This window comes from Vanellus vanellus, assembly GCF_965231255.1.
Source record: "Vanellus vanellus genome assembly, chromosome: 6".
Classification (NCBI taxonomy): domain Eukaryota; kingdom Metazoa; phylum Chordata; class Aves; order Charadriiformes; family Charadriidae; genus Vanellus; species Vanellus vanellus.
Window position 1 is genome coordinate 33,175,818 of NC_138911.1, and position 18,299 is coordinate 33,194,116.

The window sequence follows — 18,299 nt, forward strand, 5'->3', positions numbered from 1 at the left end:
GGCAGGTTCAAAGGAGCTCCTCCGAGTGTGCACACAGCAAGTCTGCCAGCACTCTGTAAGATTCACATGCAAGAGTCAGACTAATGTGCTTGAGGCGACAGATGTTAAATACCTGGTGTTGCAGTATCTGAAGTGAAATCCAGAGGGCAGAAAGCAACAATTACAAGGCTAAACTGAACTGTGGAAGGAGGAAGAAGAAGAAAGGAAGGATGCAAGTAGTGTCATGAAGTTTCTCAAAACAGTTTTGCTAAGAGCAAGCAAAATAATGTCGTGTAGACAGGGGGCAGCCAGAAAAGCAAAGGTGGAGGCAATACGGACAGCCCAAGTTTACTAAATCTTTAGCCTGGACCAAACAATCAAACAGGTGTCTAAAATCAAAGACCTGAACTCATACCTGGCAGAAGGGCAGGGACAGACTGCAGAGCTGACTGCATCACAAGATACAGGCACACGTACCCTAGACCAGACAGAGCGGATGACAAGGGCTCTCACCTCAACAATAGTCCTGTTCCTACCGTGCACTGGGTAGAGACAGCTCAGGGATTACAGGAGCTCTTGAAAGCACGTCACATTTCCTGCTAGCTGCTTGGTCTGATTTCAGGAGAGGGGAACTCCTGCTCCCAGCCAGAAGCAGTATGCCTCTAGCCACCCTCCATTCCAGCCCAGCCTAAGACTTATCTTTGATTTGTGCATGCATCTGACCTGCGTGCACAGCTTCCTTTGCACACTAAGTACTTTGCACACTCGCAGCTACAGCAAACGCAGCCCTGCGCAAGAGCAAGCGGAGCAGACGCTCAGAGCGCAGGGGTGAGAGCAGGGAAGCCACAGGGTCGGGAGGCTGCGCTGCAGGACAGGAGCAGAACCACGGGGAAGGAAAAAAAGAGAGAGGGAAAGAAAGGTGGCAGTGGCTGGGTTCGTAATGGGTCAGAAAGCACAACCCGTTGGCTTTAGAGATCGTTAATAAGAGAAACAGTATAAACACGGTAAGTTATTTCAAGGCCCCCAAACGCCGGCCTCGTCTCAGGCATCTGCCCTGGCGAGATCAGAGGAACCGCCGTTGTTCACTTACTTCTGCGCCCGCGTATAAAAAGCAGAGCTCCTTTGCCAAGAGGCAGATTCCTCCAGAGCTAATTGGGACTCTCGCGGGGGAGGTGGCAATAAAAACGCGGGGCCGGCAGGAGCCGCCGAGGCCGGGCCGCTCCCGGGGCCGGGCCCTGGAGGGCGCTGCTGGGCCGCGCATTGCCCGGCCCCGGCCGGCTGTCTGGGCGAGGGAGAAAGCGGGAGAAAGCATCCGAAAAAAAAAAAAAAAAAAAACCAAAAAACCAACCAAACAAAAAACCAAAAACCCCAAACCCCACCCTTTTGCACCCAGTGCAGCTACGCCTGCAGCGCGTTGCTGTGTATGAGCCCTATTTGTCTTCGGACAGAGGCGAAGAGGTCCAGGGAAGTTGATGCAAAAGGCAGGGAGCATCCCTGAAAAGGGGAGGGATGCTCCGGGCTGGGCAGGGCGCAGCTTTCCTGCAGCCCGGCAGGGCTCTGTGCGTCCCCTCGGTCTGGCCCTATACATCCGTGCTGGGAAAGCACCCTGAGCTCATCACCTGTCACTCCAAAGGCAGAGAGCATCACCTTCAGCCGGCTGCCTTCGATACAAAGGCAAGCCAGCCACATATTAGCTACAAAAGACAAAACCCTGCCAAAACAACACTGCACCGAGCTTAAAGTTGACATGAAAGAGAGGAAGGAATACGGCAGATGGTATCAGTGGGTTACTAACTTATACCTGGGAAGCCCTTGGGTATTAGAGGGTAACATCCCATCATTCATGAAATTTCACAATGCAGAGTATTTGGTCATCCTCAAAAGTATGTGATTTTGGGTAACAATACTAGCCACACTAAGATTAGACCAGGTGTCTTTCAAAAGGAAAAGCCCCAAGGAAACCCCAGCAGCTTTTTATAGGTAGAAACAATTTTTCAGACTTACTGAGCAAAGCTCTCACTTTTGAGGGGGGGACGAGGACACGCTACCAGGAGCCCTATCTTGTGTCCCCAGCACAATACCGATGTCCTGATGCATACTAACCATCACTGACTTTCTTCAAGATTAAAGGCAAACTACAGCATCTCTACTGAGCTCCAAAGGGGGATATCTGAACAAGGCAAACAAAAACCAAGTACTGAACCAGTAGAGCTCATTTACATTCTAATCTAACTGTAATTAGATGTACTCTGAATTTCCTTTTTATTAACTCAGTCACTACCTGGTTACAGTTTTCTCACAGCCTCTCAGACTGTTGTCAGTTTTCTACCATCATTGGTCCAGAAGCCTTTCCCAGGTGACTGCTCCTTGCTACCTGCTCCCACACAGCTGCCTGCACAGCAGTGATATAGAGCATCCTCACTCCCAGAAGCCTCCAAGCACACAAAGAATCAGTCACTTCTGTGGATACTGATAAGAAGGGTCCCGAACATCACTGAATTAAATTTGCTGTTTAGATGGTCCGTTATTTCTCCTTCTTTCTGTAGTATTTGCTCAGCTCCAGTAGAAAGTGACATGCTGTTTAATTACACACACACCATTTTTAATTAACACATTCTGATCCTGTTTCTGGACTGTGCTCTTGGTAGCTGGCTGTTGGCACAAACTGCAGCTGGGTTCCACCCCAGAAGTCCTTATGTCCTGTGAAGTGTGCCCAACACCTACCATCTGACAAGCTCTTGGATGGCAAACCAATCACGAGATCTGAACTGGCAGAAGGAAACTTCCCGTCAGCTGGCAGAGGGACATTTCTTTGCTGCTTAATCCCTTAGCTCCTCTTTGGGCATGCACAAAATGCTGACTTTGTCTTCTGAATTTGGAAGAATATAGAGGTAAAATGCAACTGCAGCATTTTGCAGTCAGCACAACTAGTATAAGCCTTGCTCAGATGTACAGTCCCCCTCTCCAAGATCACTGGACTCCAATTTATCTTGGGTGGGTAACTTTCCAGCAAAGCTCTACAGTGCGTGTCTATCTCCTTTGAAGGACCCTGCCTTTTGACTAATGCATAGAGCTAAATTTGTTCTCTGATTACAGATGGTCCCCCTCCCCCCCTCCCCCCCCCTTAACTCAGGCTGCACAGCCTGCACTGATGAATGCTAACTATTTACAGGCTGTAAATCAGTCTGGTTTTCTTCCACAGTTCCTCAAACAGACAATCCTACATCAAATGATGGCAAAGCGTGTTTCTGGTGTACTCCAAGATACAAGCCCTCTCTGCCTGTTCTGCCCCAGTTTAAGAAACCATTTGCAGGCTTCTGCAAGCCCTCAAAGGCTGGCTCTATGTGGCTACTCCATTCTGAGACCCAGGAATGGCACTTTTCCATCTGAGTTGCCACTGACAAGAACACACCTGGTTTAAGCAGAGGGGCAAGAGCTGTGCAAAGTGGCCACCAGACCTAACAGACTTCCCAGCAACTTTCTGGGTCATCGTAAAGATGGAAGAGAGGAAGAGTTGCTGGCTGACTGGACAGCTATTTTCCTTGCTGAAGAACCACTGCCTGGTAGCACTCATGAGGTTACCACAGGCATCAAGAACCTACTGAGGAGGGGAAGACAGACAGAACTATGCATCTTGGACAGAACTGATCCTAAGCCGGAAAGAGCTCAGATTCAGGTTTGTCCTTATGAATATCCCAGCTGAATCCTTACACATAAATCTTATTCATTTAGACTATCTAGCTCCCAAGAGGCATGATTTATCCTATGCCCTGTGCTTCCTTCAAGCAACACTATTTCTATGTTTGGATGGAACTGGCCACACACAAACAAAAAAACAAAAGCAAAACACTGATGAAAATGCAGAAGCCTTAACATTTGTTTTCCTCAGCATCCCAAACTCTACAAAATTTGCATTAAGTTTTATTTTCAAAATCCTTACAAGTGTTCAGTTTGCCTAGCAGGAGGCACGCTCACCTGGAATGATGACCCACTTCATTTTAGTCCTTATGCTGCTGGATACCTAACCAGGATTTGGAACATTTGAGGCAAGTTCATTTGTAATGAAGTATAACTAGGGGAAATGATGACTTTCCTTGCCTCCCTCCAACCATTCCTCATCCAATCCGGAGCAGAAGAAACCCTTCCAACAAAGCTTTTGTTGAAACAGAATCATTTCCATGAAAAGTTTTGGTTTCATCTGACTGGCAGTTTACAACTAAAAGTACGTCATCAAAAAGGTTCCTAACTAGCTCTTGGCTTGGACCCACAGTGACCTCAGCCCCAGCAGATGTTTGGAGGCCATGGTACAGAGAAAGAAACAGAGAGCAAATGCATGAATAGTTGACTGACTGTGTGCATCCATTATCAGGATAAGGGAAAGTTGGAGAAGGGGTAAGCTACTGGTTATTTCTTAATTTAGAAATTCTTGTGAATAGAAAGCAGAGCAAACATGTCATCTACCACCTCACAAATTCCTGACTTCTTAAAAAATATCCACCACAAACTTGCTTACTGCACCTCTAGATTACTGTCCCTTAGTTCTTTCCTACTGGTAGTACCTGCTCCCTGCACTGCCCCCTCTACTGCTTTTTAGTCCTCACCATCCTTTAGCCCCCATTGGTCCTCCTTCCACATAACTTACCTATTTATCTTTGATCCTCAAGGCCTATCAGGCCTTTAGTAGGTATGTGGAGCTGTATGATAAAATAAGGTCAGAGCCCCTTTTTACACACAATCCTCTTCTCATACAATGGAAGAAACCATGAAAGGTAAAGGCTGTGTTCTCAGTAAATAGTTGGGCAATCAGGCACTCACAACAATGTCTCGTTGCTTTATTTCCCCTTCACACTGGCTCAAAGATGCACATTTTCTTCCTTCTCTCCTTTCCCCTCCCTCCCCTTCCATAAACTAAATTTTGAACAGTTGGTTGGCCAAGGCAGCAGATTCCAGAGAGTCTTATTCCAGGCCAAACAGCAATAAAACTCATTTGGCATATTCATCGTATTGGGAAGGTAGTAAAATTAAGGAACAGGGTTGCTATTTTGGTATGTCATTCCTCAGTAAGGTACCAATGACTAAGAAAAAAGCTTCCACTGAGCTAGGGAAGCTGAATGCTTCCCGCAGCTGACGAGTAATGCAACAGACTTAACGATAACTAAGATGTCTGCAAAGCACCTAGAAAAGGCAACTTCCCAACACCCAAATGCACTGACTCCATTCCCATTCATGCTAAACCTGAGCAAAGAATGAAGGAAAGGTTAATCCTGGCAAAAAAGCAAGCTACCCAAGCTACCCACCCTTCCCAACCAGCACGATGGTTATAACAAGAGCTGCCCACACAGCCAAAACACCTGCACAGGAAATTAGTCCCCTGGAATCTCCCTGTTTGCCTTCTCCTGCCAAGCAAATCTGCCCACAGTTAAGAATGACTGATAATTATTGAACTTGGGTTGAATGGTTTCAATTCACAAAATTTCCAGAAATATCAACTTTGTCCAGGTCCCAACAGAAGATGAGGTGAAGATGAAAGAGGAAGAAACAGAAGGAGGGTGGGTTGGTTGCTCAGGCACTAAACAGAAAGGAAAGTATGTTACTCATATGCCTTATTTCTCCCCCCATCTTAAAGTGCAATTAAACTCTGAAAAAGGGCAACAGTACAACCCTGCGCCTTCCTTCTGAGCTGTACCCTCTGCGTCATCCACTTTCCTGCATGTTGGATTTAGCAACGAAAATAAATATTATTTCTGTTAGTCAACAGGGTCTCTGGAAAAGGACTGGGTCTGTGCTGGCTCATACATCATCCAACCTACATGTCTGAGACAACAGAATATTGTTAGCAGTGTATTACTCAGAAGGGACCTGATCTGAACTACAGTTTCCAAGGACTTCTACAGTATAAGCAGGGTCCTGGGCAAGGCTCACTCTTCTGCCGTTTCTGTATAGTGCTTACAACAAAGGTCTGTGATAAGGGATATAAATCAGAGCCATAACACAAATAACTACATTTGCATAGCAAGGTATTAATCCCACTAGTTTTCTCAAACAAACTGTGGTGCCTTTGAATCACCCAGGAGAAACCCACTTCCTGGGTTTGCTGTAACTCTGTCAAGTCTTTTATTCTTATGCAATGGGGAAGGAAAGGCACTCACCTCCTTCCTTGCTGACCCCCAAGCACCCCTTCAGCTCCTGAAGGGAGATTGACTTGTCCTTGTTGAGGTCACAGTAGTCAGTGAAACGTCGGGCACATTTCTTGGGCTTGGCTTTCTTCTTCACATAACGTTTGAAAGGCTTCAGCTCCCGCTTGTTGATATCATTGCTGCTGTTGTTGTCCAGCTGGCTGAAGTACCAGTGTACCACTCGCTCCTCCAGCGTGTGGCTGGGGTCTGGCTCAGAGAACCTGGAACAGAGGAAGCAAAGGCCCCCGACAAATGGGTGCTCTCACCACTGTCAAGCACATGCCAAGGAGCCAAAGCTGCTTGCCGAGTCAGACACTCACTATGCCATATTTAAAGCAGGCAAAATACTCAGGTCTCCTCTTTTTAGCTGGGCTCTTTTGAGATAGATGAACTTTTTCTAAAAATGTCCTTTAGCATTAACAAGTGGTGCCAAGAGATTCCTGGAGACTGATACCCTCAGTAGCTCTGGTTCTCCTCACACCAGTTGCTGAAACCCAGCCTAATCCCAGAAGGATCCCCTTTAGAGGGCAAGAGGCACTCTCCATGGTCCTTTTGACCTTTGGGCTCCCATTCAGGTTACCATCAGGAGAGCTGTGAGTGTCAGCATCAGCTGTCATGGTAGTTTCTGTGACAGCAACATCTAGACTTCAGAAAGGGAACAAATTCATTTAATGCAAGACACATTCATCATTTGAAAATGTCCTTGGCAAGATGCAACATTCTTCCTGTATCTATTTATACGATCTGAACTCCTGTGCTGTATTTTCAGCATATTTAATGCTTTTCACATGGTTGATTTATACACAAGAATTCCACAGCAGACAAGCACCACAAATCCATTAAAAGCAGTACTACGGAACTGGCAACTTCAGTTGGCTTCACTTCTTACTCATCATGATATTACAAGTTTGATGTTATTTGGCTCACATTTTCTTTCTGTGGACAACAACAAATAGTATCAGAGAGGCGGAGCAGGAGGAAAAGCAAGAGCTGAAGATGCATGGATAGAGAATGCTGCCACCCAACATCAAGCCATCACTGAACAGGCACTGTTATGTCATACCATTTAAGCAGTGTCAGTTGCATCCTGCAGGAAGCCAGATTCCAGTGTGAGTTTGGGGCATTCTAGCTGATGGGGAAATATGAACCCAGGTACCTTATAAAATGCACTTTTAAGACTGTCTCCAACCTTGTTTCAGAAACTGGTAGGATATACATTTAAATTATCACCGAAAATTTCTTTGTTGGGAACTAGAAGGAAAAAAATTCTCTTGACCTTCCAGTATGACCAGTTTTGCTTCTAAAATGCAGCTACAGAGCCTAAAAAATAAAACCCCCAACCTTTTGCCATGGTAATTTACATCACTAGTGAAGAGGAGTCTACCAAGCAATGGAGCTTAGGTAGAGAACAGAGATCCCCTTCTCCGATAGCTTTTATAAATGAGGATACAATTTAGAAAGATAGCTTCTATCCAGAGACATCTGGATCCTCACAACAAGTAAACACGCACAGTAGAGAGGCAAATAAACCACACAACATTTTCCCCAAGGTTTTACTTGAAACTATCTCCTTCATCATTTAATTCTTAGCTGAGAAGTAGCCTTGGCGTTCAGTCACAGGATCTGATCAACATGCAGTGGGATAAACAGTGTGGGGGAAGAAGAGGTTGGGAATAAGTCTGGTTTCCTTTTGGGAGCCAAAATACAAGGCAAGGCCCTGGAGCCACCTATGGACACCCAGAAGTTGCAAAAGTCTCCCCAGGAAGCTAAGGGAGTGCCTGGATTTTTCTCAGCCTTGAAACTATTCAAAGACCAGGATGACAGGAGAAAATAAAAACACATCCTGTGGCTTGTTTTTATGACATTTACGAACACAGCCATTAGCCTCTCTCCCTTTTGGAAACAAGCTGGCTATGATTTGAAGACTAGCACGTTTCCAACAGCCACAGGGAAGTTGTGTGTTGCAAGGAACAATATTCTGCTTTTGCTGAGATGGAGGAATAAAACCTGAACTTTTGCATGCGAGATTCCCCTCATCCACATCTTGGCCTGCCCTTTATTTCCTGAAGGCCCACAACTGGGAAGGCAGAAATGGAAGAAATGGCAGAGCATCTTAGAATCAACAGCAGACAGACAACAGACAAGAACAGAAGCTTCTCTTTACCTGCTGAAGAGATGCTCAGAAGCAGGACTTAAAAGTGCCTCCTTTTCAGAGGCACATCATGGAGGAGCTCTTAAGAGGTACCAGGAGAGGCAATATAGTGCTCTTCAGCACTGCCATAAAGAAAATCAGGGAAATCCACAGGCTAATACAAATACATTGACTCATGAGGTGATGATACATCAATCTTTGCCATTACAAACATGCTGAGAGCTCGTGCTGAAAACTGCAGCATGCTAATGGAGCTAAAGAGAACTAGTTTAACTGCTGTGATTGTAGGAGGAAGGAAGATACAGCCACAGTTTTTACCACCTCCTGTTGGCAGGCTTGGCAAGGCTGCAGTTCCTGAGTTGGTTGCCTGCCCGTTCTGATGATCATCCAGAATCCCAGCGCAGGAAGCATTCACATCATCTCAGTACAGCCATATTTCCCTGGCTCATTAAATTACATGATATACTAAAGAAGGCTGAGGGTACAACACTATCTAACTATCTTGACGTTGATGGCTGCCCATGCAAGACACTTAAGCACCATCCATGAAACATGAATTAATACAACTTCACAGCACTGCTAAGCCACCTAGCTTTGATGATGTGCCATGACAATAATCATACCTGCCAGGTCAGCTGAAATAAATCTGGGGGCTCTAATTGTCCTGCAAGCACAGGCTTTGCAGGAGTATTCCAAGGGAATTTCCCTCTATTACCTCTTCATTGCTGTTGCAAGAGAAATAAATCAGCCCTCAGATGCAAACTTCATTTGTTGGGCTGCCTCTCTACTCATTCAGACCATAAAGGAACCAGAAAAAAAAACCAAGAGAGAACAAAGTTGCCCTGTACATTCTCAACTCCCAGCAAAACAACATCTCTAACACCAGTCACACAAAAATCCACTGAATTCCAGTCTCTCATTCTAGTGCTGTAGCAGCTTTGTAAGACCTAGCAGCCTTCTCAGTCTTCTTGTGTTGACTACATTACAGCTGTACTTACTTTTCTTCCTAATTGTTCCACTTGAGCATGCTATGGCAAAACAATCAATCCTAAAGAATGAGTGCTGGGGAAGCAAAGAGCTCTGTGTGAGCTGATTTTCCAAGTCTAACCTGGTATTGCTGGATCTCTTCTGTACATAAGCCAGAAAGTTTAGCTCCATTATGCGGCATAAGCCCACCCAACAGTCCAACAATGAAGAGAAGCATGGTCTGTCATTAGCAGCCTAGGACAGGGAACCTGCTCTCTCAGCTTTCTTACTCATTTGTTGGCATCAAGTATAGTCTTCTTTACATAGGCTTTTGATCCTCCTCCTGTATAACGTGCTATCAGCTCCCTCATAGGAGGAGAATACTTATTTCTTAGGTGGCTTATGCTTGGAGATATGTGGGTGAAGATACTGTTACTTTTAACAATAATATTTTCCAGTCGAGACATGCTTCCACAAAACACCTTCATATCATCTGGTGTAACTGGGGTACAGGCAGAAAGCAAAGAGGCTATTAAAAAACACGGATGTGTACTTTTGCAGCTACACTGAATTCTGGAGCAAAGAGAGAAGAATATGCCCAAATATGAAATAGACAGCTTGAATATGCACTTTGCATGCAGTCTGTAATGCTTTCCAGCCCTTGAGGCAGGAAAGGAGGAGTTAACTCAGTGGGAAGGACCAGGGAAGAAGGGAAGGTGTATAGGGTGAAGTATACAAGAGCAGCAAATATCAGACATTACTTACATACAGAACTGTGTACAGTATACAATCACATTGTCCTCCACGGAACTGTGCTGTCAAAGTGTAATATGTCCCACTAAATTTTACTGAGTAAACTGAAGTCCATTCCTACCAAAGCTGATCCTTTGCTCCCTACACACTTGCAGCCCCACTGCACCCCACTGCCCAGGCTGCACAGACCCACAGTACTGTCGCAGTGACAGAAAATCCTAATACAAAATACCACTTTGAGAGAAAGTGAGGTTGCAATCTCTAAAGTACTCAGCAGATGATCACCTGTTTGAAGACCTTTAGAAAACCTATTATTTTGTAATACAAACTTCACATAGCAACAATAGTAGCTGAGGCAGAAGGAGGAAAGGGGAGTAAGACCAGCCTAACATCACCTAACTGGACTGCAGAGACTACAAACCAGAGGGAGGTATTCCAGGATGAAAGAACACTGATGGACAAGAAGCTGCTAGCAGAAGCAACAGTAGAAAAAAAAAAGTCCAGCTTCCACTCCTAATACACAAGGTATGTTTGTAGTCGGGATGTCTACAGGAGTTGTAAGATGCTCTGACTTGAAAATATTTTGCAAGGATGTGTACCTTGCTTGGTGCTGTCACTGAACAAAGGATGTATGAGGGCAAAGCTAAATAAATGACAAGACTAACCCTGCCAGTCAATGCCCATGACAGCGTTCATGATGTCCACCAAGGTGCCTGGGGGAGCGGTAGACAGTGATAAGAGTTTAACAGACTGAAGTAAAATTCAGAATTGTTCTTGCTCTTCTTACTCTCCTTTTGTTGTTTTTTGTGGTTGTCTATTCCAAAGTTAGAAGCTGTAATGGTAGAACATGGCTTGAATCAAAGAGGATTACTCTAACAGAATTTCAAAAGGATTTTGTATTTGTTTTATTATTCTCCCTTTCCTGTAGTCAAAGAATCAAGAAGCCAACTAAAAAACTAAGCTGCGTTCAGACTAAACAAAAAGGGTACTACACATTCCAAATTCATTATGGGGAACGCATAATTTCTCTACAGATAAAACTTGAGTTTTATCTTCATATTACTCAACCAGCTTCTTTCTCTCCTCCGGCTAAGTTGTGTATGAAACACTATTCTGAACACAACTTTTCTGAAGATTGTGGGATAAATCATTTGGGGGGTTTAAAAATCATCTCCTTCACTCCTCATTGACTGTTCAAAGATCCTCCTCTCTGCTGTATCTTTAATTAGGCTAGAATTTCCATAGGAGCACAAAGAGAAGTTGGTATCCAACTTCAATTGAAATGCAATAGGAGTTGGGCATTAACTTCCCTGCACTGTTTGGAAGTGTCAATCTTTATTAAAACATGGCTCAGCTTCAGAACACCCTGGAGATGTGCTGAGCTGTGCTTGCCTGCTACAAACTGCTCAACTAGAGCATGAAAGGGAACCTCGGGGGCAATTTTCTGAAGTACTTTTTAGGGCTATTACATGGGGAATAATTGGCAACTTAAAATGAAGGGACACAGCTGCTGTGTTACATAAGGGTGGCTGTTGTAAGATGCCCTTTTAACCCAAAATTCCACAGGGCATTAATATTTTTGCTGATAATATAGTAAGCCATAGCGCACATATTTTGGCAACTAAAATTTATTTCTGAATTGGCAGAGACCAAAGAGAGTTTCTCAGATCAGGGAAACCCAGGCCGGGATCCCCTTTGGTCTATTTTAGTTTAGGCCCTGTGTAATACGAGTATGTCTGAATTAGAAAATAGACTAAAATATACTAAAGCAAAGCCTAAATTTTAAAAAGTGCCATTCCTATTATATAGGATTTGTATATGAACAATTTCAACTATATGTCTTTTCGCAAAGGATACCAAACACTGGTTAATAAACCAATTTCCTACAAGCGCTCCCTTAATTACTTTGAAAATGTACAGTAACAAGATGTGCCTTGGAGTTACTACATAAACTTAAAATTAAGACTGAATTTTACCAGAGATTTTTTGTTTCAAAAGTCTAAATGAAGTCTAGTTGGCTATTTTGCTGTAATATAAACCAGGGCCACAAGGAAGGGAAGTCCTCATCTCATTTACATTATTGTAAAGCAAGAGTAACTCAATTAAAGTCAATAGCTTTGAACTTGCTTAAACGAGACAAGACCTATAAGGGATTACAAGGTTGTTTTAAGCATGCCCAATAAAAAAAAAAGTCTTATCAGGTTTTACTTACATGGCCTGCAGCAATCCAAGTTGTACAGCCTCACTTTGCTGCTACTAGATTGTTTTTCTGTGTGCCAAGTATAAAGTGTGCAGTTTAGCACAGCTCAATATGGTATTTTAAATACAGATTTCTGTCATTTCTCCCCATGCTCCTCTCTCCCCCCCTCACCCCCTCCCGAAAAAAAGCTAATATGGACATTAATTGCAAATCCATACATAGCTTTGCAGGATAAATAGGTAAAGTTTTGAAGATGAAGACACTCAGCAAATGCAAGAAGTTTTCACTCCACATATCCAGATTCAGACTAAAGGCTGCAGGGTCATCTAATCTGATTTCCTGTAGATCATACTCGCAGAATGTGAATCAAATTACTCTTAGGACCATAACTCAGGTTTGACTAAAGCAAGTCTTTCTGAAAGGCATCAGGCCTAAGATGAAAGCCTTCAAGAGAGGGAATCTGTCACCTCCCTCATGACTTCATTCTGCCTTAGAACTGCCCTTGCTTTAAAGAAATTTTGATCAAAAGTTTGTTTATATTCAGCTAATCATGTTCTTCTGTGCTAGACTAACGACCCTGCAGAGCTTTTGTCCCTATGGAGATACTCAGATTATACAAAATCATCTTTCAACCTTTTTTTTTCTTCTTCTTTCTTTTAATACCCTAAGAAAGTCTGAGCTCCTTAACACTCTTGCTGTTAGGATTTTTCAGCCCTTGACAGTTTAGAAAGGCTCTTCTCTGCGTTTGGTCCCATATTTTAATGTCGATACTAAAGATGCATATTGTATGCCTGTATCATCTCTCCGCTGCCGCAGAGAAACAGGAATGCTCCCTCCCTTCCCTAAAACTTCTGCTTGCTGCTTCTCCGATTGATTAAAATACATAGGACAATATATGGGGCCAACTGACAGGGGGATACTGCATGCTGTTTGCCTGGCCTGCCCTCTGCAACAAGCATAAGCTTTGCGGGTGATATGTTAAAAATTTACCTCAGATCATTGGATGTATTTGTTCAAACTCTAAAAAAGGCCAAGGAGGATGAATGCTGAATGCTGTAAAGGAACAGAAAGAGGGAGGCTACAAAGGGAACCAGTTAGCATTTAAATACAGAACCTGTTCTGCCATCATTATGGCAAAGATGGAGAACATGCAATAAATGAACCTTGCCTCACCAGTAAGAAAACTGACATTAAGACATTAAAACTGACATAACTGACATTAAGAAAAATCAGATAGCCAGATCTCTAGCTTTTCTTTTCAACATGACCTTCTCAACAAACCTAGACCAGGGAGATACAGGATAAGCACTGTCATATATCCAGTATTTATTAGTTGTTAAGGCTGGAAATGAATTAGCCCTATGATTAAACCTACAGGTAAAATATTCCTTCATCTTGGAAAAGAGCTTTTGTTTCCAGTGCCAAAGTCAAGTTAGGTCACTCAGACAATTTCAGATATTCCTGAAGAGAGGACTCAGGACATTCCTCCCCTTGGGAAACTTGGAAAGCATGACTTATTGCACAGAGACAGCTTCCCAACTCAGCAAATTCATGTGAAATGAAAGCTGTACTGATTAATTTTTTATGTAAGTACCAAAAATTCCTTGAAATGCCTTCCCTCCCCTCCCCCCCCCCCCAAATAAATGGTCCTTATCATGGCATGGTGGGATAGAAAAGCTTGATGCATGTTCTTTGGGGTATGCGCTTAGCCTGGCTGGTGCACATGGAAGTTTATGCCAGGGCAGTTTCCTGAATTTAATCATAGCTGTGGGCAGGCAGAGTATTTGGGTGGTAGCAGTCTTTCGCCTTACAAAGGACAGCCTGCTAAAAGATTTCTTTTTCCCCTTGCAACTGGGCTGCCGACACTAGAGCTGAAAATAAATCAACATGATGACTGTGTGAAGAGCTGGGCAGTGAAAAATTCTACCAGAAAGGCCTCTATTGAAAGCTGAGAAATACACAAAGCTTGGGGAACATTAGGAAGCAAGCCTGCTGGTTTATAGAAGTGCAGTGGGGGCATACATCTCTGGTCTCTACAATATTGGTTTATATTAAGCTTCATTTTAAGAGTAATGATTACATTGGCTGGGTTTCAGTCCCAGTGCCAAAGATGCCAAATAAATATCAAATACTCTCCAGGGCTTCCCACCACCCCTACCCACTGCATTTGAACCATGCAAATTAGACAGAATTGACATCGGAATGCATATAGCTGGGAGAGAACGACGTATTTCCCATCCTTGGGGCATTTTTCATCCTGTTTATATGAACACAGACATGCTAGGCATATACTGCTAATTCAATGGGTTACAGAATATTCAGCATGCAGGCACTCAGCCACTGGCCTGATTTGTAAGGTCCAAATGCGAAGTTAAAACCATATGGGTTCACAAGCAATCCATACTGAAACCAAGAGGCACTGAGGTGCCACCCAAGAAGTATTTTGTCTTGAGTATTTGAAGATGGCACTGCTTCCTTCTACATTTTGAAAGAGGAAAGCAGGGGATCAACATTACTCTCAATACATTGGAGCAATACCCACAGAAGTAACACATGCACAGAGACACTTCCTTCATCTCTACATCCCTATGAACATGAGCCCATTAGTCATTGTGGCATCCCTCCGTGCTAAACTAGCACTGACTCCCTTTATAGTCAAGGGAATCCAGAATCACAGAGGCCTTGCATAGCTGAGGCAACATTGCACTTCTTTTAAATCCACCACAGTCCGTTCTCAATGGCCTGAACTGCCACAGCATTGCAGCTGCTGCGCTAAGGGGATTTGCTGTTATCAAGCAGAAGGGGGAGACAAGACCTCAGCTTTTCTCCAGTTCCCCAGAAACGCAGACTTCTGCCCACCTCTCGCAACAGGCCTGACCTTCTGCTCCTTCCAACAAGAGGGATGAGCGGGCAGCTGGTCAGAGGGGAGGGCCATGAAAACAAACAGCTCCTCTCCTCATCGGCAGGCTGGCTCCTGCCCCACAGCAAAACCACAGCACTTGGTACTGCCAAGAATCCGGTTCTCATTCTTCACTCCCTGTGGTAGCCACTAGGCCACACAGTCTCCTTCAATCCATTTGCATTTTATTAGGTCTTTTCATGCACCAGGGGACAAAAGAATAAGCCACTTCCTCCAACTGAGCTCTCATTTCACACTTCAAATGGGCTATACTAACCTTTATGGTGGAGCAGCTGCCAGGGAGGAGGGGCCGGAGGAGGCAGGCAGGGCAAGGATGACAGGACAGAGCAGCCTCTGAAGATGCAGACTCAGCCCCTCTTCCCAGCAACCCAGAGGAACCCGAATCAGTGCAGAGCAACACCTTTCCCTCCCACCCCCACCTCAGGGGCGCCCAGAGCTCTGCAGCCACCTTGGTGGCAATTCAGCCTGAGTGCTTTCTGGACTCACCTCCCACCCCCAGTAGGTGCTGCTGAGTTAATAGCCTGTACCATATCCGTAGTCAGAGCATCAAGTAAGCTGGTAATAAATTCAACTTTCTTCCCTTCTGGGCACCCTGCAGAAAGAAAAGAGGAGGTTTAATGTAAGAACACACAGGACTGATCTCCTACCCCAGTTCAGCAAGAATCAGCCAGAACCTCCTTTGTTTGTAACGTGGCAGCCCTCATCACAGTCCCTAAGGAAAGGCAGAAGAATCCCTCAGTGGGTTTCTCTGCGTGGCAATTCGTCCTGCAGCTTTTGTCCAGGCGCACACAGGGTCACCAACAATATCTGGCAGGAAAACCGTGCGGTTAGCTTTATGGCCCCTCCCAGTTCCCTACCAGCATAACCACAGGGATGTGCTGGAAATGTCTGGCAGAAGGGAGTTCCCATGGTGACACTTGCAGAGAAGTTTACAAAACAACTCATTACCTCCTGGGTCATCTTTCTCTGCAAACATGGCTGTTCTGAGGTCCTAACTGACAGCTTAAAGCTTCCCAAAGCATGGGCCAAAGCGAGAACTGCTGCTCACACTCTCCTCTTCAGGCACAGAGAACGCTGCCTGCCAGCCAGCAGCTACCACAATAATTCAGTTCTTTGCATGATCACACTGCATGGGAAATACATCAGTCTAAGTCAACACATGGTAACCACCCCCAGTCACTGCTCCCTTAAGGAGAACAAGGCAGGCTGAAGACGAGCTTGGTAACCATTTCCATTACTTAGTGCTGAGGCTGTCTAGTTCCCCACCACCATAACCACAGACTGACAGAGCCTCCTATCCTTAACAGTGCCAGCCTGTTATGACACAGCTGAGACTAAATTCTCCATCTCCTCACCTTTATGAGGCAATTTATGCCTTTTCCTTGCTTCTTAAAGGAGAAAAAGCATGCTTCATTTACTACCACATCAATACCATAACAATTGCTCTAGCCTGCAAGGAGATGAGTGTACTTAATTTCAATCCCCCACTTCCAAAACAATTATTCAAAAACCCATCACCTCCCGTCCTATTGTCTTCTCTTGATGTGACAGAGAAGCCATCACCACATCCCTCACCTCTTCTCTTTCCCCAAACCACCATGCACTACCAATCAGTAAGCTGATTAAGGCAGCAGACATCAGAAAACTGCATCCCCCAGCAACATATAGCAGTGTCAACACTTTCTGCTTTTCTCGGACATGCAGAGAAGCACGTGTACTCCAAACAGAGCACCAGAAACTTACTGTAACCCCTTGACAGCTGAAAGCAGCTTGCAAATTGATCTGACAAAACTCCCTCCTTTGCAGTATTACAGGCTCTGTTCTCTGCAACAGCTAACCAACAGTCCCTCGCCTGTCTCCATATTATGTGCATTACACACTCGCACACCCCTCAGCACTCGTTTGGCACATGGTCCAGAAAATGTCAGCATTGTAATGGGTAAGCTGCTATGGCAGCCAGAGTAGACCACGCACTTAAAGGAGCTTTTTGTTGCAGTAATGAGAAGGTTGAAAATCCGTTTGCTAGAAGTCATCTCCCTAGGGCCTCAGCATCTCACCGTCTGGAGGAATTAGCAGCCTGCCATTTGCTATGTGCAAGCAACACTTTCCTTCCTTCTTTCTTTCCTTCTTCTGGCTACAGCCATGACACAGTTTGTGAAGAGGAAAAATGTAGGTGTGCAAGGATCTGGACTTATATCTCCCCCACCTTGGCCTCTGCAGGGTCTCTTCACACAGGCCAAGGAGCACACCATCTGCAGCACTGGAGTCTGAAGAATGGGCGAACCTCTAGAAGACGAATAAGGTATGGGGTCCCCCTTACATAACTGAGTGCAAATGGAATTATTAGACTCAAATTAAAGCAGAGGCTTTTCTTAAAATTCAGTTCTGCTAAAAATAAGAGCAGAAAAAAAGTAAAAAGAAACATCCTCTCTCACCCCCTGCAGTTCTGGCTCACCAGTGAACTTTTGCATCCAAAAGCAGCTAATCAAACAAACCTCAAGTCTGCATCAAAAGATCATGCAGCACAGCATCTCTCAGGCAGGCAAACCAGGATCACATCCTCCATATCCTACTATCTCCATCGACAAGGACATTTTCAGTGACAGGAACCATCATGCCAGCCAACGCAGCCAATGACAGAGCTGAAAGTTTACTCAGGCACAGAAAAGTGGCTTGAGCTGAGAGGGGAGCTCTCCTGGAGTCTGATGCTGGGACCAGACCACTAAGCTACAGAGCAGCATGTGTCCTGTTCTACGTCAAGCAGTTCCTGTCCCCTTGTCCAGTTGCAGTGCAAAAGGGGAGGGAGAAGGGAAACTAAACCATTCTGTCTTCCGGAGAGACCAGAGTCTCAAAGAAAAAGCCCAAAACCAAAGCATTTTCACAGAGGAATTCTGGAGAGGCAGGGTGGAAATGCAGGGAGAGGCAGTAAAGCAAGGGGAGAAGGGGACAGGGAAGAAAGCAAGTAAGGTTATTCTATTTTAGTGTGATTTCCTAAGGAAATGAGCCTTAATGCAATCATTTAGCTGGTTTCCCTGCTCCTACCCCCCAAAGTCATACTTAAACCAATTGGCCAGTTTCATTCAAATGTGGGAGGGAAGCAAATAGGAAATATCTACATGATTTGGGAAAATGAGGAGCTGCATCAAAGAGAGC

General features: G+C 44.6%; 1 protein-coding gene across 1 annotated transcript in view; it reads right to left on the minus strand.

Annotated features, from left to right (window-relative positions):
- The window catches only part of SMOC1 (SPARC related modular calcium binding 1), a gene marked incomplete at its 5' end in the record, with an annotated part of 130,009 nt that overhangs the window by 2,220 nt on the left and 109,490 nt on the right, over positions 1-18,299 (minus strand). The window contains 2 exons of the mRNA XM_082485732.1: positions 6,129-6,376; positions 15,633-15,738. Coding sequence (XP_082341858.1) covers positions 6,129-6,376; positions 15,633-15,738 — 354 coding nt within the window. The remainder of the gene's footprint in view (positions 1-6,128; positions 6,377-15,632; positions 15,739-18,299) is intronic.